Source organism: Eumetopias jubatus, unplaced genomic scaffold (assembly GCF_037043125.1).
Source record: "Eumetopias jubatus isolate StellerSeaLion01/CBP00866 unplaced genomic scaffold, mEumJub1_p1.0 scaffold_14, whole genome shotgun sequence".
NCBI classification, from domain to species: Eukaryota; Metazoa; Chordata; class Mammalia; order Carnivora; family Otariidae; genus Eumetopias; species Eumetopias jubatus.
This window is the reverse complement of record NW_028274820.1, coordinates 50,829,959-50,857,677: the sequence shown is the minus strand read 5'-3', so window position 1 is coordinate 50,857,677 and position 27,719 is coordinate 50,829,959. Positions and strand designations below refer to the sequence as shown.

General features: G+C 37.9%; 1 protein-coding gene across 2 annotated transcripts in view; it reads right to left on the bottom strand.

Annotated features, from left to right (window-relative positions):
- Positions 1–1,061: 1,061 nt before the first annotated feature.
- Positions 1,062–27,719, bottom strand: part of BZW2 (basic leucine zipper and W2 domains 2) — a 61,361-nt gene continuing 34,703 nt past the window's right edge. Inside the window, exons 4-12 of one of the 2 annotated variants that reach the window (XM_028119644.2) lie at positions 27,339–27,442; positions 24,945–25,010; positions 21,676–21,811; positions 18,021–18,130; positions 13,372–13,542; positions 11,357–11,503; positions 9,457–9,595; positions 2,566–2,688; positions 1,062–1,526 (exon numbers count right to left, since the gene is read on the bottom strand). In XM_028119644.2, the coding sequence (XP_027975445.1) occupies positions 1,498–1,526; positions 2,566–2,688; positions 9,457–9,595; positions 11,357–11,503; positions 13,372–13,542; positions 18,021–18,130; positions 21,676–21,811; positions 24,945–25,010; positions 27,339–27,442 (1,025 nt within the window). In that variant the 3' untranslated portion in view covers positions 1,062–1,497. Of the gene's footprint in view, positions 1,527–2,565; positions 2,689–9,456; positions 9,596–11,356; positions 11,504–13,371; positions 13,543–18,020; positions 18,131–21,675; positions 21,812–24,944; positions 25,011–27,338; positions 27,443–27,719 lie in introns of those variants that run through there. The other variant, XM_028119652.2, reaches the window with a different exon arrangement.

The following is a 27,719-nucleotide window of genomic DNA, read 5'->3' as shown; positions in this document are numbered from 1 at the left end:
AGCAGGGCAATTGTGAACAGACAGACTGGAAAAGAAATCTAGTCTGGAAGAGGGGCAGTGCTCAGCAGAATTTCAAGAAAGAACAAGACATATGTACATCCAGCGGTATTCTAATCACTTCAAGGTGCTGTAAAGCTCTTTATTCCTGGCTTAGTTATTCTGCCCTTACTAGTTCCTGTGTAATGAAAATGACATTCTCACATACAGATGATTTTTCAAAAGGATCTATTCAAATTGATATTTCTCTGTCCATTGTTGGGAGAGAGAACTTGAATACTCTAATGGGAAGAAAGGAATTAATCAAAGGCTGAGTGTTTAAAGGAATCCATCATGTTACAGATTTAAGAATGTGGTTAAGTCATAGGGAAAAGATTTCCTCTTCTTCCTGAGGACACATAGGTAACTAGAAAACTGTCTTTTGATACAGGATGATGACATGACAGTGATAAAGTTCTTTATATACTTCACTTGCTGAATGTTGTTTGCCATGCATCCTCCTTGTTTCAACTCTTACTCAGAGAAAATGTTCGTCTTGGAGATAACCATTGTCCTAATAGCAACAGGGGCAGTCCTTAAGTTTTTCAAGAGTTAAGAAAGAAGCATGTAATAAACTATGAGCTTTTGCAATAAGTAAGATGCTTCATTGTTATTACTGAGGACAAGATAATTTAAAGACTAAACTCACCTAGTGATAAACATAAACAAAGATCTATATACATATGTACATCAATTAGCTCTCCTCCAAACAGGGAAGAAATAGCGCTGAGGAAAACATGAAAGTGTGGAACTATAAATTTACATACCTAATAATTATCAATACTATCAATTCATGGTATTAGTGCTAATGTGCATGTATTTTGGGTCGATTTCTATTTCAGTATGAAGACAAGTGAAATGTGCTACTTAATGATGGTAAAAGGAACAGGGTTGTTCCTATAGATGACAAGAAACGTAAACATTCACAATGTTGGGGGGAGGAAAAAAGCATAACAATGAAAGGTCAACTGCGTAAGAGGTCATGTGCACTAAAGAAATAAAAGCTCTGAGAATATAAGCCCAGATTTTTAAAAAGCCATTTATTTTAAAAAACTGGTTTGTCAAATCACATACACGAGCAGATACACAACTACCAAAGTGGCCCTGTTATAGACACCAGTGGGGGCGTTCACCACACAGTACCTGAAAAATACAGCTAAAAAAGAGGAGTCTGTTGAGTATTTAATTTCTCAATTTGACTTATTTGACTCCTTGTTGAATGGCTTTAAGTTAGCATATAGTGAGTGAGAGGTAGAGTCCCAAGTGTAATAGCTGATGCCTCAGGGCTCCATTTAAAAACAAAACAAAAACAAATACCATTTCCCCCTCTGCACAAGGGAAGCCTAGCCTATTTTTTTTTCTCCTTTGTGAAAACAGAAGCCAAGTTTCTCTTCTCAGATGGTTCAGCATTCCCCTTAAAAGTGTTGTGTGGTAGCCTAGGTTTTGTGCTTCTTGAGCCATCTAATTTTCTTCACCTTCCGATTCAGATTCTAGGGAGAGAAGAGAGAGAAAAGTCAGGGTTTTTATTCAGAGATTCTTTAAAAAAATTTTTTTAAAAACTTATTTATTTATTTTGAGGGAGAGAGAAAGAGAGAGAGAGTGCACCAATGGGGGCGGGGGTAGGCAGAGGGAGAGAATCATCAAGCAGACTCCCCGGTGAGTGTGGAGCCTGATTCAGGGGCTTGGTCTCACAACCCACGAGATCATGACCTGAGCTAAAACCACGAGTCAGAGGCTTAGCTGACTGAGTCACCCAGGCACCTGTCCTTTTAAAAAATTTTTATTAAGTACATTCTATGTCCAACGTGGGACTCAAACTCATGACCCTGAGTCTCATGCTCTACCAACTGAGCCAATCAGGTGCCCCCAGAGATTTCTTTAAATAAAGTCATGAAAGAGTTTCTAATCTGTTACCCCACCCCAACCCTCAGAAGACATTTTTTGCCATAGGCATGCATTTACTAGGGAAGACAGACATATAATACGTGAGGGCAGTAGCAACCTCTGGCTCCTTTTTGCTTTTCAATGAATTTTGCCTTTCTAAAAATGCAGCATGCTCATAAATATTATTAAAGACTGCAATTACTTTTACTCTTCTGGGTCATCTAAAATAAACTTTTCATGCTTAGTGGGATTCATTCTCGTCCATTATTCTTCCACCTAGTGCTCCCATTTTAAGTACCAGTCAACTGGTTAAGGTGCTATAAAAATCTATATAATCCTACGATGTGTAAGCCAATTTTTTTTTCCTTTCACAATGGCTAATGATTTATTCCTTTGTCCCCCATTAGGATGGATAATTTAACAGGCTTTCTTTCTTTCTTTTTTTTTTTTACCATGTAGAAATTTTCATTGCTTTGATTTCAGAAAGGAAGGTTAAGTTTGTAGGCAAGATATTTGATATGGAAAACACCCTAAGAACTTTGGTTTTAGGAAAGCATGAAAAATCTGTGGAAGAAGTAGATACCTTAAGTTAGAATGAGAAAGTGTGTGTTAAATGGCCACCAAAGTTGTTAAATGGAATCATACCTTCTTCTGCGTTTTGTAGCCACTCAACAAATTTCTTCATCTGGTCAAGAAAAACACTTTTGCCTTTGGCAACGTGTGCTTCTTTGTACCATTTCAATATTGCTTCTTCACTCAGTACATCAGCTACAATTTCAAATCAGAGATTTCAAAGTTACTACATAAATGTCATGTTTTAAAGCAACTTTATGTCTTCTAATTTAATAGAAAGCACTTACTTTAAATATCAAAAGCTCTGTTATCACAGAAATCCATATCTGAAATTTATCAAGAAGACAGGAACCAAGCTCATTTCCATATAGCACAGTGCGGTATTTTGGGAATTCGATTAGCAAATACTTTAGTGATGATGATGATGATGATGATATACATCTCATCAGGCATGATATATTGCAAGCTTATCTGTGAATCACTACCGGGACTTGGAAATCCTTCCCAGTGCTAATGTGCTGGTAGGAAAGTGGGTTATTTTGTAATTTTGCAAATGAATCAGCAATTCCAGCAATTCAGAACACTCTGTGTTCTGCCAACTTCACACACGTCTTGATTAAGCAGCAACCTCCAATGACTGGGCTTTTAAGGGGATTTACTCTCTTAGGAGAAAAAGAAAAGGCAAATAAAACCACATAAGTAGAATGTAATAATGCTATTAATAATTAAATGTGAAGATGAGCTATCTGGGTGTATCATAGAACCAATACACATATTACTCAAAATTCTACGTTTATTTTACCACTAAGTCACATGCATTACCTATAACATAATTTCCCAAATCATAAGAGTAATATTTTCCTTGTTACTCCATTAAGAGAAAAACAGAGGCATTAGGTAGACTTCTTACAGGTTTCCAGCAAAAAGCATTATCTGTTAACTACCCATTACCTTAAATTCTAAATTTCACAGATGTGTTGAAACCCTCAAGTTACCATTAATTTAGACTATTTAATGTTAAGAATAGGAAGGGGAATATGAAAATAATTGTCTACATATATTGCCAATGTTCCAATGGGTTCTCTTTTGGGATTTCAGAGTGAGAAATGAGATGGGAAGCAGATAAAAAGGATTTATTATTGTCCCTAATGCCTGCCCAATCCATTATAAATGCTGATAAATCATGCTAATAATGTTTTTGCAGTTAAAATATGATTTTAACTTACAAAAATGACAAATAATTTGATAGTGTTTTCACTATAATCATCACTGATGTTTTCATAACCAAAACCTAAAGTTTTTTCAAAATTAATGACTGGCTTGGATTCAGTGGAAGAGACTGAATTGACTGAAAGTGCCCACGATTGCTTTTAGAAAATATCGTTTGTTTTCTTTATTTTTATCATTATATACACTACATTTTGCAAAGAAGAAGAAAGTCTGGATTTACTCATTCATAAGAACTGGGTGTAAAAATTAAAATCAGGAGCCCTATAGAATTACTCTTAGCTTCTGGTCTTTTAGCTTCCATTTCCAGCTCCCGCTCTCCACTCACAGTGATGAAAGAACTTTCCTGCCACTTGCCATCAAAGCCCAGGGTTTGTAGAGGTGAGGAGCAGATACTTCACAGTCCGAGGAAGTGACTTGTTCTTGTGCAAGGCTGCTTTGCACTGATTTCCCAAGAACACTTACTGGCTCAAATATGGATTTTAAAAGTCCTTTTCATATAATTTGTCTTTATAATATTTTTAAGATATTTGTGATTTATTTTTGATAAGATGCTATTTATTCATTTATTTGAGAAAGTGAGAGAGAGAGAGAGAGAGGGAGGGAGAGCACTAGAGGGAGAGGGAGAAACAAACTCCCGCTGAGCAGGGAGCCCGATGCAGGGCTCGACCCCAGGACCCTGGGGTCATGACCTAAGCTGAAGGCAGATGCTTAACCAACTGAGCCACTCAGGCATCCCAAGATGCTTGTGATTTAGAACACTTAATTTCCAAACTGTTTTGCTCACACTCTCTATCAGTAAGACAATTTTGAGCAAGTACACCCAACATATGTCTTTCAGTTTATAAATTATATGCAAGTACTATAGAACTATTACTATTATAAAAATAAATGGAGTTTAAAATATAACAAACACGCAGAAAAATGCTATTTTATCTCCTCACTTTAATGAACTGTGTGCAATACAATGCTCATGGTGGAAAGCTGAATTAGACTGCACGGGAAGGTGACTGTTTCAGGTTTTCCTTCGAAGATTGAGAGCTCATTCATGTGCTTTATTGCCCCACAGAGGCTGAAAGAAGCCATGCAACTACTTAAACTCTTGTCAACCACAGACCCTAAATCATTAGGTAACACTTATCAGATGCACTGTCCACAGAAAATGAGACAACTGCAAAGATGAGTTCTTAGAAGAGCCTAATTTAGTAATGAACACTTGCTGTGCAACCAAATTTTTAGTACCAGGTAATAAACAATAAAAAAGAGACAAAAGAAACCACACAGGACAACTTTGGAGGCAAAGCACAAATAACAAAAAGTTTAAGAAAAAACTCAACTTTTGTTTAGTGAAAAGTCTAATCTAAAGAGGAGAGAACTTCCTGAGGTATAAAGAGAGAACTTTTTTTCCTCCCACTAAGGAAAAGTATGAGAGGAGTTCATTAACACTGAAAAACAACAGTGTTTGTCGGGATCTCCCAGAAATGCCTGCTAGGAATATAGAATATCAGTAAAAATAAAGTAAGAAAAACATTCTATAAGTGCATGTAGAATTCCCTCAGATTACAAAATGTTTTTCTCCATTCTATCTGGCCGAATACTGTGTGCCCTTCCTCCAACATTCCATCACTTCTCATCACCCTCTGTGTGAGTCTTATTTTAGAAATGAAATGGGGACTGTAAACCTTGGTTTTCTTATACACTCTGAAATTTAGGAAGTCAGGAACTGTTCTGTTTATCATCTCATTTCCAGCATTTAATGGAAGCCCTGCCATCTACTATGCATTTCATAAATGTCTGATGGACAAATTCATTTTGATGAGAAAACTACATTATTTCTCAATTCGCAGAGTTATAACTTAAATATTGGGTTTCCACGAAGATCAAAGAGAAAATATAGTACAAATGGTTTAAGAATGGCAAAGCTGTAGGGAACATTACTTAGATATTTAAGTTAAAAACCATGTCACTTGTGGGGTGCCTGGGTGGCTCAGTTGGTTAAGTATCCTACGCTTGGTTCGGCTCAGGTCATGATCGCAGGGTTGTGGGACTGAGCCCTGCGTCAGGCTCCCCACTCAGCATGGAGTCGGCCCAAGATTCTCCTTCTCCGTCTGCCCCCCCCACCAACTCACGCACTTGTACACGCACATGCACCCTCTCTCTCTCTAAAATAAATACATAAATACATAAGATCTTTAAAAAATATATTTAAAAAACCCCCCAAACCATGTCACTTGGAATTTAAGAGACATCTTATTAGGGATGTCACAAAGGGACACAAGTCAAAAATAATTTACCTTAAGAATGCTGAGAATATATGGTGAGAGGCTCACTCACTTTTTTTTAGGATGAGAAAATAAAGTTTCTTTCAGAAAAATATGCATGAGGAACAGAACTTAACCTAAGAAATATCTGCAAATAAAACAATCCATGATAGAGGTACTGACAGTACTTGAGAAGAGACTAATATTTTTCAGATCCACATGCTAAGAATATGGTACTTAGCTTTAGGAAGAAAGGAAGAAAAATTATTTTAAGAAGTGAATAATGTGATGTCTGAAAATTAGTGATGGACTTAATATTTTTCCTATTGCACAGACATATAAAAATCTAGGTTTTAATACAGAAAGTGAATCTTTACTAAAGGACCAATCTCTACTTTTTTCTTTCATTCCTGAAATTCAGCACTATCATTTACAGTTTATTCACTTTTATTCCCTTATTTACATGTTAAAAAAAATCTTTCAATAATGGCATTCATTTAAAATAATTAGGTTTGTCAAGGAGACAGGGGGAATCATATCTCCAAGTTTCTGTTATCCTCAAGTTCTAGAAATACAGGGAAGGTATGTGTGTACATAACAAACAGAGAGATTAAATGGGAAAAGAGAAATTATTTCTATTACATTTTAAAAAACGTGCTTTAAAACAAAATGTTCCTTACAATAAATAAAAGGAACCCACATCACTACATAAAAGAAGCAAACAAGATACTATTTGATATCTGTTGAATGTGTATGTGTACATGGAATTAATGAGAAGTATAATTTTGGAATATGTTACTACAGTTCACAGAATTTTTCACATCTGTCAGTCAATAACCCTTTAGACCACTGGTCCTGACCAAGTCTTGGCATCATCTGGAAATTTGTTGAAATGCAAATTTGCGGGCCCAACCCTGGCCCTTCTGAACCAGAATCCCCAGGGAATCTGTGTTTTAACAAGCTCTCAGGTGATTCATATACGCAGCAGCATTGGGAGGAGAGTGCATTAATACATACACACTGTTCAGCACGCCTTTTTAGGCAGATAAAACACAGAACAAGAACATCCAAGTGTGGGGTGCCTGGGTGGTTCAGTTGGTTAAGCGTCTGCCTTCAGCTCAGGTCATGGTCCCAGGGTCCTGGGACCGAGCCCCGCATCGGGCTCCCTGCTCAGCAGGGAGCCTGCTTCTCCCTCTCCCTTGGCCTGCTGCTCCCCCTGTTTGTGCTCTCTGTCAAATAAATAAATAAAATCTTAAAAAAAAAAAAAAGAACGTCCAAGTCTTTGTAAAAACAAAAAAAGTACATCTCCTGGTGCACAGGTGTTTGTCAGATGAAATTAGGTCAAAGAAAAAACTACTATCAAAAAAGGTAAGAAGGTAAACACAGTAATTCTTTTAACAGCAGGATGGAAAAATCATTCCTCGGGGATTCCATGTTTCCAAGAGAAAAAAATAATGTAATTACTTCGTTCAGAAAAACAGACTATATGTATAATTTTGTGGGAAATTACGAAATTACCTAGAAAATAACATTTAGTTTTCACTTCTCAGTGATGTATTTTCAGCTGCCATTTTACAGTACCCTGATTTCATCTGCAAAAATAACTAAGCCAGGATAAAACTGATGTTGTCACCTTCCTGTGTTCCCTTGGGTTTGCTCATACTTTCCACAGACCTGATTTTTGATTATTTAAAAACTGACCACCTAGTAAATCAATGGCCTAAGGAAGAGCTAATACTTCTTCTTTTTACTTCTTGGTACCCACTTCTTGGTTACTTTATAAGGTCAGGTCACTGTTCTTTAGCATTTGGGGCTGAAGAATAGGAAATAACTCAAAGCAACCAGTTCTGTTATCAGTAGTTGTAAGGAGCACAATGGGGAAGATGTTGGCATTAATGGTTAAAATGAGAAATTTGAAAAAGGATTTTAATAGATGCCATTACTGACAAAAAGTTGTGTGTGTGTGAGTGAAGTAAATCTAATAATAAAATGAGGTGCTCCTGCAGATAAGGCTCAAACAAGTATGTCTCAGTTACAAAAAGATTTGGTTACAGACACTGTTTAGTTGGGTTAGCTATTAAGTGACAAGAAAGTAAATTGTGTGCTTAGACTACTAGTTTAATTAACAGTTTGCTTTTCTGTAGAGGAAAATGGCCACTCACTAAGTGAATGTGAAACCTGTCTCACAGGTCTCTCTACCAGTTTACAATGGAGTCAGCCAGTGTAGACAGAATGGCCACGGGTTGGGTGGGCTCGGCTTCTCCTTCTTGGCTGCCGGGTACCACAGGTGGGTTGGCAATATGACCTACAGGTTTTGTTCTGATGGGTCACCTTGGGCGTCCGTTAAGCCCTAGTTTTAGGATGTTGATATTTCATGACCATGTCCAAGAGGACCTCATTTGGATCTGGCCAGAGAAAAACACCAATTACTGAACTTCAGGTGGGACTTGGCAATCAGCACATTCTCCTCCTGACATAGAAACTGTGCTGAGTACCTTAATGCCGAGAGAGTAAAGTATCACCCAAACACCCGTGGGCAAGATCTACACATCTGGAGAATCTGGACGGCCAATTAAAACTCTGTGAGATGCTCGAACATTTTAAAAATAGCTATTAATCAATAATGTAAAATTTTTTACACTCCACATGCCCAAATTATCATTCAAAAGAGACAAATTTAAGAACACATCAAAAAGAAAAAAACCATTTGGTTGATGTTAATTTGTACTTTTTTTTTAATATTAAGTTGCCATTTAAGATTGCAGTACCTTCTAATAAGCATTTTATAATGTTCAAAATGTATTGTTTCTTCTGTGCACCTCCCCCCTCCCCGCCCCCCACAAAACTGCATGAACCCAGACCAAAGAATAGTCCAGGATCATTTTTTATATACTACAGGTGTAGAGATTGAGATCAGTTAAAATTCTAATAGCGTTCATTTATTAAAGGTAGTGCCAGTTGTCACGACAACCTAATCCTTACAAATACAATGAAAAGAGTAAAGTGAAAAATCTAAAAATAGTCATTTCATTGAAAAACAGGAGAATGGTTGGGCCAAATAATTAAAATACAAAGTAAAAAGCTGATTATTTCAGTAATTTTAGTCAGCTTTACAGCACCTGAGAAGGTCTGAATATACTATAGGCAGCCTTTGGTAGTCATTGTTATTAGAGCTAATCCTTACAATTCAAAAGCAAACCTAATTACTTTTTGTTACTACGGTATTCTTCACCATCCCTCCCCACCAAAAATAATAACCGGTTTATCACCAGTCTCCTGGCAATGTGCCCAGGGGCCTCATCATGTATATATGGCATTTGTGCTTTCTCTCTTCACACAATATGGCTGCCTCACTCAAACCTGCAAAAATTAGCATGGACCCCCAACGTCCCCTTCTGCCTCATCCCCTGCGCTGGGTCTCAAAGAGCTTCAATAAAACATGGAAACATAGTGGTAAAGCAACATGGAGAGATACCTTTATAAAAGAGAACCACGATCTTCTGAAAAGCTTTCATGAAATGGATGTTGTCGTAACAATACTCTTGAACCTTCTGGAGGAGGATCAGCTCTGACTGGCCTTGGGAGCTGAACACAGCCAGCAATGGAGCGTATTGCTGGAACAGAAGTGGGGAGTAAAACCAACCATTAATTTTCATGGGTGGTACAGGGCCAACAATACTTGAATCACAGAAATCTGGAGATGTGCTTAGAAAGCATTCACTTTTAGGACTATCTTATTATTATTATAACATTGTGTCCAAACAAAATTAATTTTTTATCCTAGCATCTTACCAGATTTCTCTCACTGAACCCGCTAAAAGAAGAGACCAAATATGAAATTCTGACTTTTAAAGGTGGTGTTACTACGTCTGTCTAATGGGCACTATGAAAGGAAGGTAGAGGGGCGCTTGGTTGGCTCAGTCGTTAAGCGTCTGCCTTCGGCTCAGGTCATGATCCCAGGGTCCTGGGATTGAGCCCCGTGTCGGGCTCCCCGCTCAGCGGGAAGCCTGCTTCTCCCTCTCCCTCTGCCATTTCCCCCTTGTGCTCTCTGGTTCTATTTCTCTGTCAAATAAATAAATAAAATTTTAAAAAAAAGAAGGTAGAGTGAGGCCTTGGAGTGGCCAGATTAGTATTGGTGGAGTGTGGGGTTCTCTTTCCCCAGACATCCCAAACCCCCGCCCCCCAGGTCATCTTTGTGGTTTTGTTCACATTATTCCCTTTGTCCCAACTGTCCTTTGTTTCTAGTCACTGATGTACAGCCGCTGTTTTCTCTTAAGACTTAACACAGTTCAACAGAATCTCCTCTGAGGAGCCTTCCCAGATCAACTTGACCTGCAGATTTTACTCACGGCTGTGTTTCTTTCTTTCTTTCTTTTTAAAAATATTTTCTTTGTCAGAGAGAGAGAGAGCACAAGCAGGAGGAGTGGCAGGCAGAGGGAAAGGGAGAAGCAGGCTTCCCGCAGAGCAGGGAGCCCAATGCAGGACTCGATCCCAGGACCCTGGGATCATGACCTGAGCTGAAGGCAGACGCTTAACCGACTGAGCCAGCCAGGCGTCCCATCACTGCTCTGTTCTAAACACTGAGAGTTATCTTTAATCTATATTCTACCTAGTTCCTACTAGGTAGTCTTTGACTTATCAGTTCAAATGTAAACTCTGTAGGAAGGATCTAAGTCTTTTACTCATCTTAATATAGTTTTGTAGGGAGACAACAATAAGAGCAAAAAGATGTATCCATGCACAAAAACATGCAATTTACACAATGAGTTGATTTCTTCCGCCACTCAGATACTTCTCAAATTCTAATACCAATCTGTAGTCTACTTAAAAATATTACCAAGAACTTTGATCGTGCAGAATGAAAAAAAAAAAACAAAAAACAATAGTTAGACCATATTTCTTTTTCACTTTAAATACTGAATATATGATTAGTCTGTGAATTTTCCAACATTGTGTTTATATTTTTTTAAAGATGTTTTAATTTATTTATTTGAGAGAGAGAGAGATACCATGAGCAGGGAGAAGGGCAGAGGGAGAAGCAGACTCCCCGCTGAGCAAGGAGCCTGACTCGGGTCTCCACCCCAGGCCCCTGGATCATGACCTGAGCCGAGGGCAGACGCTTAAGCAACTGAGCCACCCAGGTGCCCCTGACATTGTATTTAGTAAGAACTTACTCTACAATATATTTCATAGGCCCTTACATCTGAGACATTTCAGGTAGTGGCAAATTTGAAAAAAAAAAAAAAAAACAAAACACCAGGAAATCTATCTTTGGCCTAAACCTGGGTGAACTGCAGCTAGAACGCACATGTCATGCATACAGTTAAGAGCTGCAACTGGTCTGCAGCCAAGACTGTTCCCTGTTGACCCTGTACCTTCAGGTGCTTAAGGGCCTGCTCTGCAACCAGTTCTTCCTTCTTGTTCCATTCAACGGCATTCATTATACAGGTCCACAGAAGTCCAATCACTGCTGTCTCCGGGAGATCATTCCTCTTCATTTCTTCTTTAACATAGAGCACCACCTACATTTCATGGAGAAAGGGGTCAGAGAGTAACAGGCAGATGGGAGTTTCCCTCTCACCGTGCCTGGTTAGTAAAAGGCTTTGGGTGGATAAATACTCAGCTCTGTCCCTCCTTTCCTGGTACCTATTCTCATATTACAAGAGGGAGGAAAAACACAATGATTTGTTCTCAAAGCACATTTATATTTAGTCCAAAAATTAATAGGTTCGGCTCTGGCCAGGAGATGCTAGGGAAGAGGAAATAAGAGGGACTCTTTGTTTCTGAGAAGGTAATTCTTTTACTTGCAGCAACCCCTCTGGGTCCCGCACAGCTGATTACTTGAGCCAGTTTGATTCCCTGGGGTTTCAACAAGGCAACGGAGCTGTAAATCTTTACCTCCGACTCTCAACTTTAAACCCCTTGATGAATAATGGTTTGGGTTTGTATAAGTCCATTCACCACAATTTATTCCTTAATGATTACTTTTGATGACCCTCATGCCCCATGTGAATAAACTATCAAGTGCAAAGGCAATGTTTTTTATATGATACATATCAATGCAGCAACTCTGGATGGGTTATTTTCTAATTTATCCTCAAATCTGATGGCATGGAATAAAAGGTCAGCTTAATATATTTTATATCAAACTTGTTTGGAAAATTTTTTTTTCCTTTTGAAATACAATCACAAAGACAGGTTAGGTCCTCAAAAGTGATTAAACACCATAATCTATGTCAAATATACTATTATTTTGTGAATAGCACAGCTCTTTCCCCCTCCTTGCTCGCTAGTGAAAAGACACTGTTTTCTTCCCCGTCCTGGCCTGGGATACAGAGGTGTCAGGAATGGGTTAAGTGATGTTCGAGAACAGAAGGAACTGGGAAGTCCCAGTGCCTGAGCTGGCTGAAGAAAGCTGCAAAGACAGCTGGCACCTTTGTGTCCAGAAGCATCACAGTGTTTTTTGGTTTTGCTTTTTTTTCCCTCCATGGAAAATCATGTTCAAGTTCTTGCTTGGAAAATGTTACTCAATATATTGCTGACCTTACTGCCATGAGACTTAGAAATATTTTTTGTCCCACCACCTCCATCTGCTGGATAGCATCGGCCTGGAATTCTCCATTCAAACCACGTAAGGTGCCGTGTGGGGCTTAGAGCATGCAGAGTGCTAAGGGTTTGGGACTTGGAAGCAAATGGCAAAAGGGAAGGACCTGATTTAATTCTGGATTATCATGTAAAAATGTTAAAGTTCAAATAGGAAGTTTTCTGCAGACAGGAGTTTTTTAAAAAATTAAAAAGATACAGTCATAGCTCTATGAACTACTGTTATAAAAGAAATGTAGTATTTACATTTACAGGGATACCCAGCTACAGTGAGTGTGATCCAACAAGCCACTGGTCCAACTGGTCTTTTCCCATGATATGAATTCAAAACCCATCAAAATTTGTCTTAAAATTAAAAAAAAAAGAAAAAAACTCTACATATTCATACACAGTGATCCATGAAATACCCAGCATTGATTTCAAACACTAACCATATACTTAACCATATTATATTATCTGCGATAAAATGGAAAAACCACCACATAATGGTGTATGCTAATAGTGGATGGCAACTCTATCTGGTAGATGAACTATTTTTATTTTGCTCATCACAGTAGCCAGATAAAATACATCAACTGTGTGGAAATGACCATTCATTTCTGGAACATGCTAGAGGATTCTGAATCAAAACTTTGACACTGAGCTAGTTTAAATGGTATACACAAGTACACAAAGTTCACATAAGTAGACAAATGGAGGTCTCTTTTAGGAACGTCAAGCTTGTGCGACACAATGCTATTCCTCTCATGCATGGGTTTTGTGGTGATGGAAGCCGATGGTTTCCCACCTCCTTGATTGGGCATTCCTGAGAAAGACGCTCCTGCAGCTCCTTCTGCAGTTCCTTCCTGGTGCCCAGGGACTGCTGGATGCGGAGGAAGTCAGAAAGCTCCTTCAGGCCTGCGTCGGTAAAGTATTTAGAAAAATGATCCACGCTCTGCCTATTAACTGGAAAGAGCTCCTGAAAGACAAAAGGAAGAAGACTGTTACACAAAAAAACCGTTCAAATTTCAGCAAGCCTAAAGGACAACATTTTCATACTAAAACAGCACTTAGATGGGGCGCCTGGGTGGCTCAGTCATTAAGCATCTGCCTTCCTTAAGCGTCTGCCTTTGGCTCAGGTCATGATCCCGGTGTCCTGCGATCGAGCCCCGCATCGGGCTCCCTACTCCACAGGAAGCCTGCTTCTCCCTCTCCCACTCCCCCTGCTTGTGTTCCCTCTCTTGCTGTGTCTCTGTCAAATAAATAAATAAAATCTTAAAAAAAAGCAGCACTTAGAATATCTCATATTTGGAACACGAGAGCAGAGAATGATTGTCAAAAGAATAAATCTTGGGTATATTTCTTGAGCATTCGCTAAGCACCTTCTAAAATTAGGCAGTTTTACAGAGAAAGCGAAAAAAATGCTAAACAACTTACATAAACTGGCTTCACCCATTTTGAACCATTATTTACTTTTTTTTCACTTTAATCAGAGAGTAGCATGTATGAATACAAAAGTAATCTTGCTAAATTAAATGCAAATAACATGATAACTTATGAGTTAATAGACAAAAGTCAGTTTTAATAATGCTGAGATGATTTGAGATAACGTTAGAAAAACATTGACTATTACCTCAAGAACCTCTATTCACATTCTGAGAAAATGCTAACTAGCTTGGAGCTAAAGAGAATTTTTGTCTTATCTGTTAATGATGGTGGTTCTAAATGAAGTCACAGTAAGATCTAATCTAAACCCACCTTACCAAACTCTTCAGTTCATTACATAATTCTGTTGGAAATTTTTAAAGAGAGCAATACACCATGGCTGCTTGCATATTTTTTACCTCATTTCCATTTTACCTTACACAGCTTGGCAGAATCTCAGTAACACTTAGTCATGTTCTAATCCTGTGTGATTTCAACACCCAACTAAGATATTAAGACAGTTTTCAAAGTGCTCACATTTTTCAGACTGCTGCAGTCTAAAAAAATAGATCCAAACTTTTATAGTGGTTAGATTTGCACATGTATGGTCAGTGTCTATATGGCTCTGGTAAAAAATCTCAGTAGAAAAATCTGTAATAGGTTTGCCACGTACAGGGACAGAGCCAAAGCCTTCCATGACAGGACTCAAATTTCAATATTCTCTATATCATCATCCCAAAACTTCCCTTGTTGAGTTATAAGTTTTAAAATGTCAGAAGAGTTGGTGGGAGCAGCTATTAAACACACATTCATGTTAAAGCAAACATTTCATATCAGACTAAAATTCTGCCACGACATTTGTTCTCCCGTTCAAGAGGTCTTCCAAATTTGGGATGCAGGGAACAAATTTGAGTTTCTTCTACGAATCAAAATGCGGTGGGCATTCTCCTCATAATTACGTAAAGTAAAAATTTTTACAGAAGATGAATTAAGTCTCTACAAGGCTAAGTAGCCTGACCCAAATTATGCAGCCAGATATATTTAAGGACATAGCTGAGTGCACCCATAGCTGGTAATTATTCTGTTACCCCATGCCGGCATTCGATATTCAGTTTAGGAAGAATGGGACGGCAAAGTTTGATCTAAAGTTATGTTCAGAGCAATATGGCATCAAATATATTACTGGTGGCTTATTTATGAACTATATCCAAAGTCCTAATAAATGGCACATAATACATTGTAGATTATTATTCAGATTAAACTGAAGTCGAGCCGGTCTGAATCCTATCATGACATTTACTGGCTTGGAACGTGGTTTGTGTTTGCTAGAAAAACCCTATCCAGGTACAAACAACCATCAGATTAAGGTCTCCCTGCTTCTGCTCTTGCTTCTGAGTCTATTCCCAAAGTAAAGCCAAAGTGATCCCCTTTAGACCCTAAACACATTATGCACAGTTCTGCTGAGAATTTCCCGAAAGCTTTCCATCTGACTCAGAATAAAAGCCAAAGTTACTAGATGATATGGGACCTGCTACTTCACTGAGCTGATCTACACTTTCGCTCTTACCAAACACTTCCTCTTTCTGTCCCCAACATGCCATGCCCCAAAGCCTAGAGATACCTAGATAGCTCACTCCTTACCTCCTTCAAGTCTTTACACAAATGTTCCCTTGTCAGAGAGACCCTCCCCTACCACTGAAAACTGCATCCTTCTCTGACACTCCTTAGAGCTTCCCTAGTTAATCTTTTCCTCATAGCACTTTTAATTTTTTATTAGTTAATGTTGATTTCGTCAGTTGCCTTCCATCCCCTTTTCAGAGTTGCTATAAATTTTTCTTGCTTCTGTATTACAGAAGTGAGTAACTGCTACACTCTGAGATACGCTTTTTCCCCTAAAATGTACTAGTACAGCCAGACAGAATTTTGTTGTGTTAAGGAAACAAAAATTTTCTCCCTGATGTTGAAACTGACCCTCTAGTTCCTCATTCACTTACTGAGTTAGCAAACATCAGGTGGCAGGGTTCACAGAGGATTACCCTATCCTCCCCGAGCTTACAGTGTTTCTGGTAGAAACTTCTACCTGTGCTTCTCATACCCCAAATATATGCAGACACAGAAACCTAGTAGGAACAGTTAAATGATGTGTTTTTCAAAAAAGGAAAGACATTTAAAAAAAATTTATGACATGACCTAATTAGTTTAACCGAGCTCTGCCTATTGACATCTTTAAGGAAGCACGCATTAGTAACAGTCTTTTGTGGCAAGTTGTTATAGACTGCATACTTGTTCTTAATCATTGGTCCCTCTCCTTCAAATAAGTATTGAGAGATGCCCCTCCTTGCTGTGTCTGTCTGAGGAAGTGGAATAGTAGGCTATGATAGAATGAACTTTCCCACCCACCCCCCTGCCAGGATTCACTATCACTTCTTTTGGCCAGTAGAAGATGAGCTTTTAATGCACTGGAGTGATTCACTTCTGTTTTCTGTGTTCCTGTCCTTCGCCATGAGGACAGAAGGGCCCACATGGGAGGTGCTCCTGCAGGCTGGGTCTCAGAATGGAAAGGTGTATGGATCACAGGGAGACCTGGCCCAGATACAGCTCATCTATAGACTCAGGGACAAGAATATGTTGCCTTCACGTAAACTTCCACCCTGCTCAGCCCACCTAGTCACTTATGATTTCTCCTTCTGTATACAAGGATCTACCCTAAGTCCATGAGAAAGTGGGTTCTTGAAGGCAGGTAACTTTTCTATCCTGTTCTCTCGTGCCTCCTCAGCTTCTAGGGCCATGCCTGGCACAAAGTAGGCACTCAAACATAGGCTGACTAAAAATTATTATCAGCGGCAGAAATTAACTAGATTCTACACTTTTTCATTTTTCTTCTTCTTTTTTTTTTTTAAAAAAGATTTTATTTATTTATTTGAGAGAGAGAGAGAGAGAGCGCGTGCACATGAGAGGGGGGAGGGTCAGAGGGAGAAGCAGACTCCCCACGGAGCAGGGAGCCCGATGCGGGACTCGATCCCGGGACTCCAGGATCATGACCTGAGCTGAAGGCAGTCGCTTGACCAACTGAGCCACCCAGGCGCCCTCATTTTTCTTCTTTATCGCATTCTAAAGACTTTAAAGACCCAAAAGGGCTATTTTAAGGTAAACTTCAAGAGACAAAGAAATTTTAAGTGATTGAAAGTAAAAGCATAAGCATTTACCGTTAAAATTATTCTTGGGTTTCCTGAGGGGAAGAGCCCATTTTTAGAATTACCCTACAGACTGACAGATACCCGTGCACACTGGAACACCTCAGAAGTGAAAAACAGAGGAGAGACCAGGTGAACAGAAGATGGCAAGGGTGTCTTTCAGTTTTAGACTTTGTTCTAGATTGTAAAAGCAACGTCACTTGGAGAAATCTGTCATCTGCAGAGCTATTGCTTCTAGCAGGAAGAAATTTTAGGGAGCAGATAGAAATATAAGAACAAAATATTTCTTTTGCTTTTTTTTTTGGAAAAACAAAGACAGAGAAATAAAAATATAATCAATCGTGATCATCAGAGCTTCAAATCAACCACAATAAACTTACCTGCTTTCTTATATACCTAAGTATTTCCAAGTATTTTGGTATAAACAAGGAATCCTGTTTAAGCTTTTATTTAGTTAACAAATCAACAACTACATGAGATCAGTGTCATCCATCTCTAACCTAACACATAAATGTTTAATTAGGTGGGATTGATGGGACTTTTTAATATTACAACTTCAAATCTATATAGTTACTAGTTATAAAAGAACGTGTTAATTCTGATAAATGTTAACTCAGTCTCAACAAACAACAAAATTTGAAAGTCTCATTAGTCTCTTTAATTTTATCATTCCATTTTTTTTAATAAAGATTGAGATGGAATTCGTTTCAATCTGCCAAATATACAGAAATAAAAGGAACCACGTTCCAATTTAACACAGACCCAAACATCTGTCATGCATCGTCAAAGCCACAACCGAAGCATGAAGCATACAACCCCTTGTCTAGACAACACTTACAAGCAGCCTCTTGTCTAAGTTGGCTTTTCTCAAAGAAGAGGTAACAGAGTTGGCATCTTTTTCTGCCATCCATGCTTTAAAAAGCTTGACAGCAAATGAGGCCGCAATGCCTGTTTAAAAAAAAAAAGAGAAAGAAAAAAGTGAGTTTCACTCCTTTCCTAAGCAAAACCACTTGCGACGATGGACAAGGCCACCCTGCCCACTAGGTGTCCTGAAGTGAGTTAAGAGCTCCAAGACTTGATTTGGTAGAGGTAAAGCAGCTCTGTAGGTACAGTTCTATTCTCTTCATTAGGCACAGTTTACTTTCATTACTTAAAAGAGAGCATTTTCATGAGAAGGAAAAAGAGTCAAAATATTTTTCAAAGTGGGTCTCCCTGATTCCAACCTGGTATAATTGTAAATTTATTTATTTATTTTTACCTTGGTTCAAAACACATTAAAAGCCCAGTATTTTCTAGTGTCTTTTGCCTCTCCTTCACCCTGTGGCTCACCAATATTTCACGTGTATAACACAATGATCCTGAGGCACAACAAACAAATCTTGAGACATAAAATGAAATGGTAACATGTCAACTAATTTGCTGATAAATGATACCAGTTAAGAACCATTAATAGTGATGGATATAAATAAAGTTATACAGGGAAGGACACTATTTACCTTACAATTTTACTTTTGTAAAAAGCACTTGAAAATACTTATGAGTTAAGCTATAAAAATATTGATGCTGTATCAAATTGAACTTTTTTCTTGTTATTTTTAAAGAGATGACTAAAAGAGTGATATTAATCAGAAAACCACTCAATTACATATCCATACTGACATTAAGATTTATTTCCAAATATAAGTGACAATCACTAGTAGACAGTTCTCCTGTGAACACTTCAAATTTCCAAGTTAATGTTGCATTTACTGAATGAAGAGTTAAAATGTAGTTGAAATGTTAAACTGATTTTTCTCAATTGAAGGCTTCACTCTTATTGGTCTAAGAAGCTCTATTCCCCTTTCCTCTTCCCTAAGAGAATTCCAATTTTGCTTAGGCTAGGTGACTTCTAGTCCAAGTCCTGGTACCACCTCCTTCTGCAATGATTAGTTTAGAGACCTCACCGGAAGCCCATCTGCCCAGGGCATTTCCCTGGCAACTGCTACTTGGCCAAAAGTAGTCATGTGGCCTATGGCAGCCAATCAGCTGAAGGCAAGATAAACTCTCCTATGTTGAGAATTATTATTCTTCCACTGAATCTGAACAAGAAAGCATGGGCCATAACTGTACCAGCAGACATCTTACAATGACCAGGGAAATCATCCTTGGGGTGAAGTTGATGCTATGAACGGTAGTGAGAAATAATGGGAGAAAATATCCAAGACTTGGATGACATTGTTTCACCCTGAAGTCTACCCGACTTTTATATTTTTTTGTTACATAAGAAATAAATGTTCTTGTATGCCAACAAATGTTCTTATACAGCAATCTGAGTCTTGTCTTCGAGTTAGTTGCAGGTTAAAGCATCCAGTTGATATATCATTTATACAAACACTAACCTGGTCCAATTTTCTTCATTTGAATAAGCAGAGGAACTAGTCAAAAAAGAAAAAAAAAAAAAACAGAAACTATGGCTAGGACAATAACACAGGTGCTACAAGCTGGGGGATTTTCTATTTGTTGACATGAGTTTTTAACACTCTCGGTTCACCAAGTTAGTGTAAAATTTAGTATATATTTATGTCATTAAATCAAAATAAAAATTAAAATGTGGTATGATCTGTATTTCACTTGAAATAAAGTAATGTTTTAAACTAGGAATCCAAATCTTGGCTTAAACCTATCACTTTGCATTAGTGGTGGTTCTTGTTGGAAAATTTGGGAAATTTCTCTGTACTCAAGATTTTCCTGAGTGGAATAAATCTATCCTCCAAAGCTATTTGTTGGGTGTGGGGTTGGGAAAAAAGTGTAATTTATCAATATGTTCCTATTTAGGAAGCAAAAGTTTAAGCCTCTAGTCTCTAAAGATGGTGGAGTACAAGAAAAAACTATATGACACAAGCACTGTCACCTCCATAGCAAATGTACTTTTCTTCTCCCCCTTTCCTCAAATTTCAATATATAAAAACAATTCAAATATGCAGAAAAATTGAATAAACTGAACTGTAAACACTCATATACCCACTATCTAAATTTTATTTTATTTTTAAGATTTTATTTACTTCAGAGAGAGAAAGAACACAAGTAGGGACAGCAGCAGAGGGAGAGGGAGAAGCAGACCCCCAATGAGCAAGGAGCCTGATGCAGGACGTGATCCCAGGACCCTGGGACCATGACCTGAGCCGAAGGCAGACACTTAACCAACTGAGCCACCCAGGCGCCCCCCACTATCTAAATTTTATACCTGTTAATATTTTATGCTTGCTTCATCACTGTCTGTCTGTCCATCTATATAATTATTTCTGATACATTGCAAAGGAACTTGTACATATCACGAAGGATTTTAATACAACCGGAAAGACAATTATTTTCTGTTATAAAGGCTAGGATAATCTAATATAATTAACATTTACTGTTTACATTTTACCTTGTTTTATCTAAGTGTAAAATGGCTCACAACATAAATAAGATGTGAAATATCACCAATTCTCTTCAGGAAAACACTTTAAAATGTCATAATATTAACAACACACTAATAACAATCACAGAATCTGAACTGTCATAAATCTATGTTAAGTCAAAAACTCTAGAAAATCCCTAAATAAATAACATCGCTTGACTTTCAATTTACTAATCTTTTTTCAGCTACAAGAAAACTATAATCCATTTCACTGCAGGCATGAACGAGGCTGGGACTTCAACATTTGTAGGAGAAAAACTAAGTTCTAAGAAGAAACAGATGTTTTCACAAAAGCCCTTTTATTTTTAAGAAAAAATAACTCTTTGTTTTGTGTTGCATTATAACTGGAATATCATGGTCCTCCTCCAAGAGCCCACTTTTGTTGTATTCTATAACCAAGTGATTGTATACATGCCTATCAAGCTCCTAATGCCTTAAAATTAAAGCAACACTTTGATGCAACCATCTGGACTTTCTTTCTAAAACCGAGATAATGACTATCTTAAATTGTGATCAAAATGAACATGTGAGCACAAGATTTTGAGAAGTAATGGTTTAGAAGAATGGTCCAAACCAGGGAAATAAACATTCAGGGCGGGGGCGGGGGGCATTTGGGAACATGAAGGGGCCTTTTTATGTTATACTAAATAGAGGTGGGTGCTACATGCTGGCATTTTGTGCCTGAGGGCAAAAAGGTTAAATGTCCCACAAAGCACAATGAAGCATTTTCCCAGCAAAATATGCCAGTAGCAACTTAATTGAGAGAAAGAGCTTAGACTGAATCAACTTCAGGGTATTTGATCTCGGCATTAAGTCTTAACACCCTAAATTTCAGTTTATTATTAGTTTTTGTCTTTGTACAAGTGTATATTCTTTCTTCCAATTCCCTACAAGAAACAGGTACAATTTGTATTGTTTAAAGATAAACACAAATTTTCTTACATGGAGGATGAGTGGGTAGCAGAACACGGTAAGAGGAGGTGCTGGTGTTTCTCTAACCACATGGGGCTTTACTTTTTACATCTGCCAGGTTCGAAAACACGAGAGCAATTACCTTCTTTGACTAAGCTGTCGGTGAACAGACTAGTGAGGATGGTGGCGGGAAGGGTGCCATTGCCCAGCAAGATCCCCGACAGCATTGCCAACTTTGTCTGCTCTGTTTCGGAAAAGGCTTTAAGGAAGAGGAGAAGCTGTGGGTCAAACAAAAGAAACCATGTCTATAAAGCAAAGGACTAAAGTAGGAAAATAACAAACAGAATACACATGCATGCCTAGATGGTGAAGAACTAGTTGATCAGATGCACAGCACAGTTATCATTCATTAGAAACACATACAGTTGTTCACTTAGAAACCGGATGCTAAGGAAAGTGACTTTCTCAGGCATGGTTCCTTTCTTCCAAGTTTACCTACACGTAGCTATAGATAACATCCACGGGAACAAAGAGAGATCTTTGGAGAACAGTAGGAATAGGTTACATAAAAAATTTACATCTGACTTTGTACAGAACAAAGGGTAAGTTTTACATGCTGAGCATAACATTTACTGAAATAGATTACTGTCCTTCACATTTTTCATTTTTTGGGGTCCCCCCACTACATCTACCCATTTTCTCTGGGTTTGTTATAGCACAATGAACAAAAAACAGGAAAAAGTCAATAAGCTTTGACATCAGCATATGCTTTTCTGAATTCAGAGCATATAATACTCTTTAAAACAAGACTGTTCGGTGAGGAAGGGGTTTCCTAAGTTCTTGATGCTCTTTTAAAAATAACAAGACTCAAACTTGGTATTTCTTGGATCACGCAGCTTTACCAGCTCTGGTGATCAAGTAATGGAGGATCTGACCCAAGTTCTTAATGGAGAAAAGGCCAGGGACACGAGCTGGAAAGAGCAATTTTGGAGGGGTAATTGGAAAAGTAGCAACCCCAGAATGGTTAAAAGAAAACCAAAGCAAAGGGGATTATAGCCCACTTCCCATTTTTAATTCTAAGAGTACTGAGTCACGTGCAATGCCCTGCTCTTTCCTAAGGCACCCACCTAGTGCTGTGACCCTCTTCTAGGACTATCTTCTCGGTTCCATAGTCCTTGGGCATGTTACCAAGATCCCCAGGGCTCACTATCACTACTGGGGCCTTGCTGACTTTTTTCATTACTTGGCACCAACAAAAGGCCATTAACTCCGTGCATCGCGTAGGGCGATATTAATTTACTATCCCGGACAGTTAAAGGATTATTACGTTACAGCTAAGTTATGTGACTAGATATTTGAGTCCGTGGCAGAGCTGTAATCAAACTAGTCCATTTCACTCCCAGGTTATGCCTATTAAAGTCTCAATGAATTAAAGACAAAGTCACCTTCAAAGTGCATAAGGAAACACCGAGGGAATGAGAGCATCAATGGGTAAAGCTCCAGGGAACACCAGGAAGGAGGCAGAGTAAAAGGACTGACAAAATCATAGACACTTCACATCAATCTGGCCTTTTCCTCTGATTGTAAAGATGATTAAGACTCAAGTGAATAAGGAAAAATGGCTTCCAAAATAAACTTTTAAACACTACTTTTTAAGCACATCAATATACCCACATTCATTAGAAATACTCCATTATAACAAAATAGTACAGTTAGATTTTTTAAATTAATATTTACATTGATCAATTATATTAATCAATGTTAAAATCAGATGCTGCATATATTCCAGAACATTCCCTGAAAAATGGATATACTGTGAAAAATAAATAGTTCTTGAAAACATATGAATATCATCACGTGAATACAACAGCTAAGGAAGTTTTCAAGGAGCAAATGAGCTAAGAGAAGTAAAACATGAATGGTATTATTAGACAAAAGTGGTAAAGTGTTTATTTAAATGCTTTACATATTCCCCCCATTATTTCCATTCCCTTATTTAATCAAGTGCTTGTTTTTCTGTAGGCACCCAGCAATGTAATAGATCACATTTTTTCCCATTTAAATCTTTTCCTATTTAAAAAAGTTATAATACACGATAGTAAGAGTAAAATCTACCACTACAGAATAATAAAAATGTGATCTCCTCTCTAATCCTGCTTCCTTAGAATTAACATTAGCTGTTTAATGGGTGTCCTTCCAGATTTTTAAATGAACTTATATAGGTCTACATACTATATATAACTATATATATAAACATGTATTGTTTTAACTGAATTATACATTCGTAACAGCTAAAACTTGTCAAGGGTACCAGCTATTTTTCTGAATACTTTTTGTGTGTTAATACCTACAAAAGCCTTGATCCTCATTTCACAGAAAAGTAAACCGAGGCATATAGAAATTAAGTAATTTGCCTGAGGTTAAACCACCAAATGGCTGCTTTGCACCTTCTCCAATTTATCATGGACATTCTCCCTAATCAATTTAAGTGGCTACCCTTCATTGTTTCAAGATTTTACTGTCACAATCCTCCATAATGTATGGATCCACTTTTTTTGGGGGGAGGGGGTTAGGTATTCACTTTGAATAGGGGGAAGCAAGTACATAAGTAGCAAAGTAGATGTTATAGTTCCTTTACTCCCTTGGTTTATAATTTAGGCAGATATCTAAAATTGGAAACAATGATAAAGCAACGTAGTTAATGTAGTGAGTGCTATATATATATATACACACACACGAGTTAGAAATTGGAAGAGGGAACATGTTGCAATTACTGAAAGCAGGGCTTCTTTAATGAGGTGCTACTATTTCTTTCCCTACTTACTAGAGGCCACTTAACTCTATTAACCACCTTATATGTTATCTCGTTTATTCCTACAAAACCATGAGGTATGTCATCTTATTGCAGCTATTTTACAGATGACAAACACCACTGAGGTTGACATTCACATATTATCTCCCAAGAAATGCTTTTATTCCCTTTGCTAAACTGTATTTTTGGAAATTAAAGAATTTTGCTGGGTATTAGCTGCTGTCCATATATTATTTCACATGCTTGAACTGATTAAATCACATACCTCAACTCTTCGCTTGATATAATCATTTTTCTTGCATATTTGGAATCTCTAGTTTTTATTTTAAGCCCTGCGAGGTCAGGAGTCAGATGCTATAAAACCATTCCTATGGAATAAAGCATGCTGTCTTACATTAAACATGAATGAACAAAGTCTAGGCTAATCATGTATTTTTCCCCATAGCTATTAGCTAATGCTCTGTCACACTCATTCATTCAAGAAACATTAAAAACTTACTATGTCCATGTACGTCTGCACTATCACTGTATATGTAAAATTTTTGTCCCTCTCCATTTCATTACTTTAAACAGATAAAGCACTACAACTGAATTTTTACCTTTTTCATTTCATCCTCAAAAGCTTTTTCCAAATACTTGTATCTCCTGATGAGTTTATTGAAGACCTAAACATAAAAGAGAACCATTCAATATTATGTAAACAATTTTAAATAAAAGACAATAGGGGTAGAAAGTCACCATAACCACAACATGGGCCTCTAATAATAATAATAAAAAAATTGTAGTTAAATATGTGCATTCTGTGATACAAGAACTGGAAGCATTTCAAAGGAGTTATTATGACCCCTGCGGGGAAAAAAGGATGACTACATCAATGTAGAATAAAAGAAATTTAGTCAAGAGTAAAACAGGTAAGAAATCAAAGCTAATTTTGATGAAAATACCATAATGTTAAAACTGTGAGACGCAGAGATTAAAAACAACTGAAATGAAGGGGGCTGCATTTATCATCACAAAGACCATGGATATGATGGAGAGGAGAGCAGACTTCAGGGATATTCTACTCTTAGACCGACACAAACATGTTTATTGGCAGACAAGCAAAAATTGGTATAACTTAATAGTAATAAAAGATTACTGGCCCCCACAATCTAGTTAGAACATTCAAGGAGGGTTTGCAACTGTGTCAGTGGAATTCTGGGCTGTTTTTTTTTTTTTTTTTTTTTTTTTAAGTGGAATGATGTTTGCTATGGACTGAATGTTTGTGTTCCTACTAAGTTCATATGTTGAAGCCCTAACATCCAATGTGACTATACTTGCAAATAGGGACTTTAAGAGGTAGTTAAATAAGGGTGGGGCCCTAATCTGATAGGACTGATGGCCTTATTAAGAGCCAGAAGAGAGACTACGCCAGGAACCAAACTGGCTGACACCTTGATCGGGCCTCCCCAGCCTTCCCAGCTGGGAATAATAAAGTTCTCCATTCTTCATCCATTCTATGGTACTTTATTATGGTAGCCTGAATAAAATAATACAGTGTTCTTATTTAAATAGAGATTTTATAAATGTTGACTATTTTTATAACTGAAAATGATTTCTGAATCTAATTCCTTTCTCTTATATTCCACATAATAAGCACTCATCTAAAACTTTTAGCATGCTTATCGCTTAATACGATCAAGATGGAGCTCAAGGGTAAAAATGACACTGGTGCCCCATGAGGAAAGAATAAATGACCCAGAATGCAATAAAAGAAAAAGAATAAATGGTATCAAAATCCAGCAAACTTGCTTTCCAGTTTGCACAGTCACTCGAGTCCTGGGACTCGCACTCCTAGTCTAGCTGAGAATAACACCTGACTGTTAAGAGCCAGTGACAGCACAGGAATACACCAATCCCAAACCAGCTAGTCACGACGCAGGTATGTTCAGCTTTACAAGGTCATGTTTACCAGGCTGTTCCATTTTACAGTCCCACCACTTCCTGACCTTCACTAGGGCCTAAAGACTTCTTATTTTTTTTACCAATCCAATGAATGCAAAAGGGTATCTCACGATTTTCATTGAAATTTCCCTAATTACTAATAAGTTTGAAGATGTCTTCATCTGTTTCGGGAGAGACTTGTGTTTCCTCTCCTCCGAAATGCCTATACATCCCTTCCTAATAGGCTGCTTGTCCTTTTCTTACTGACTTGTAGTTCTTTATTGAATCTGGATGTGATTCCTTTACAGATTTTACATATTACAAATACCTTCTTGTCTCTTTCTTTTGAATAGCCACACGATAATCTACTAATACGAATTAGAAAACTTTAACGAGTACTCTGCTGATAGACTTTTGTGCTGTTTCCATGCCGTGAGGCTCTTACAAGTGACACAGATAACTCTCACTGTCTGTGTCATTCTACACACATGCAAGCTTATCTGCAGGATAAGGTTCTACAAGCGGAACTGCTGGGTCAAAGGGAGTGTGTAGTTTTAGTTTTAAAAGATAGTACCAAATTGCTCTCCCTAAGGATTGTACCAGTTTATACTCCCATAAGAATTTATGTGAGCATCTATGGGATGCCTGGGTGGCTCAGTTAGTTAAGCGCCTGCCTTCAGCTCAGGTCATGATCCCAGGGTCCTGGGATCGAGTCCCACATCGGGCTCCCTGCTCAGCGGGAAGCCTGCTTCTCCCTCTCCCTCTGCCTGCTGCTCCCCCTGCTTCTGCTCTCTCTCTCTCTGATGAATAAATAAAATTAAAAAAAAATTATGTGAGCATCTGATTCTCTGTGTTCTGTATGGGTGAAAAGTAAAAAAAGTCTACCTTTGCAAAGTTTTAATGCCCACTGCCTTACTATGAATGCAGTTGAGTATCTCTTCATAGGTTTAAGAGCAATCTAACATTCCTATTAGAAAAGTGGCCTGTAGAATTTCTGAACCCACCGTTTCCCTAAATCCTGCTCAAATGTTTCCCTTCTTACACAACAATCTCTCAATGAGGGGCTCTACCTGAGCATAATTTCGGATGGTTTCATGGTCTTCATTTGCTGAAAACACACAGTGGTTGGTCATCTTGGTCTTGTCACCATCATCTATGCGTGTTCCTCCAGGGGCTGAAAAGAGGAAGGTAATGATTAAGACAATACTGAAATGAGAGGAGCCATTTGCAGAACAGATCAATTCCTGCACATCGAGAACAGTAAAAGTAGATGTAAAAATTTAGAATCACATAAAAATTCATGGGATGGGGTGCATGTGTAGATGCATACGTTGTTACATATTTGTGTATGTTTCTAATATAAAGCAAACTGGTGGTTCCATTTTATAGTACTGCCATAGTGTGTGAGATTAATGTTCTACCAGGATCCTATCACTATAAAATCTTTGTCA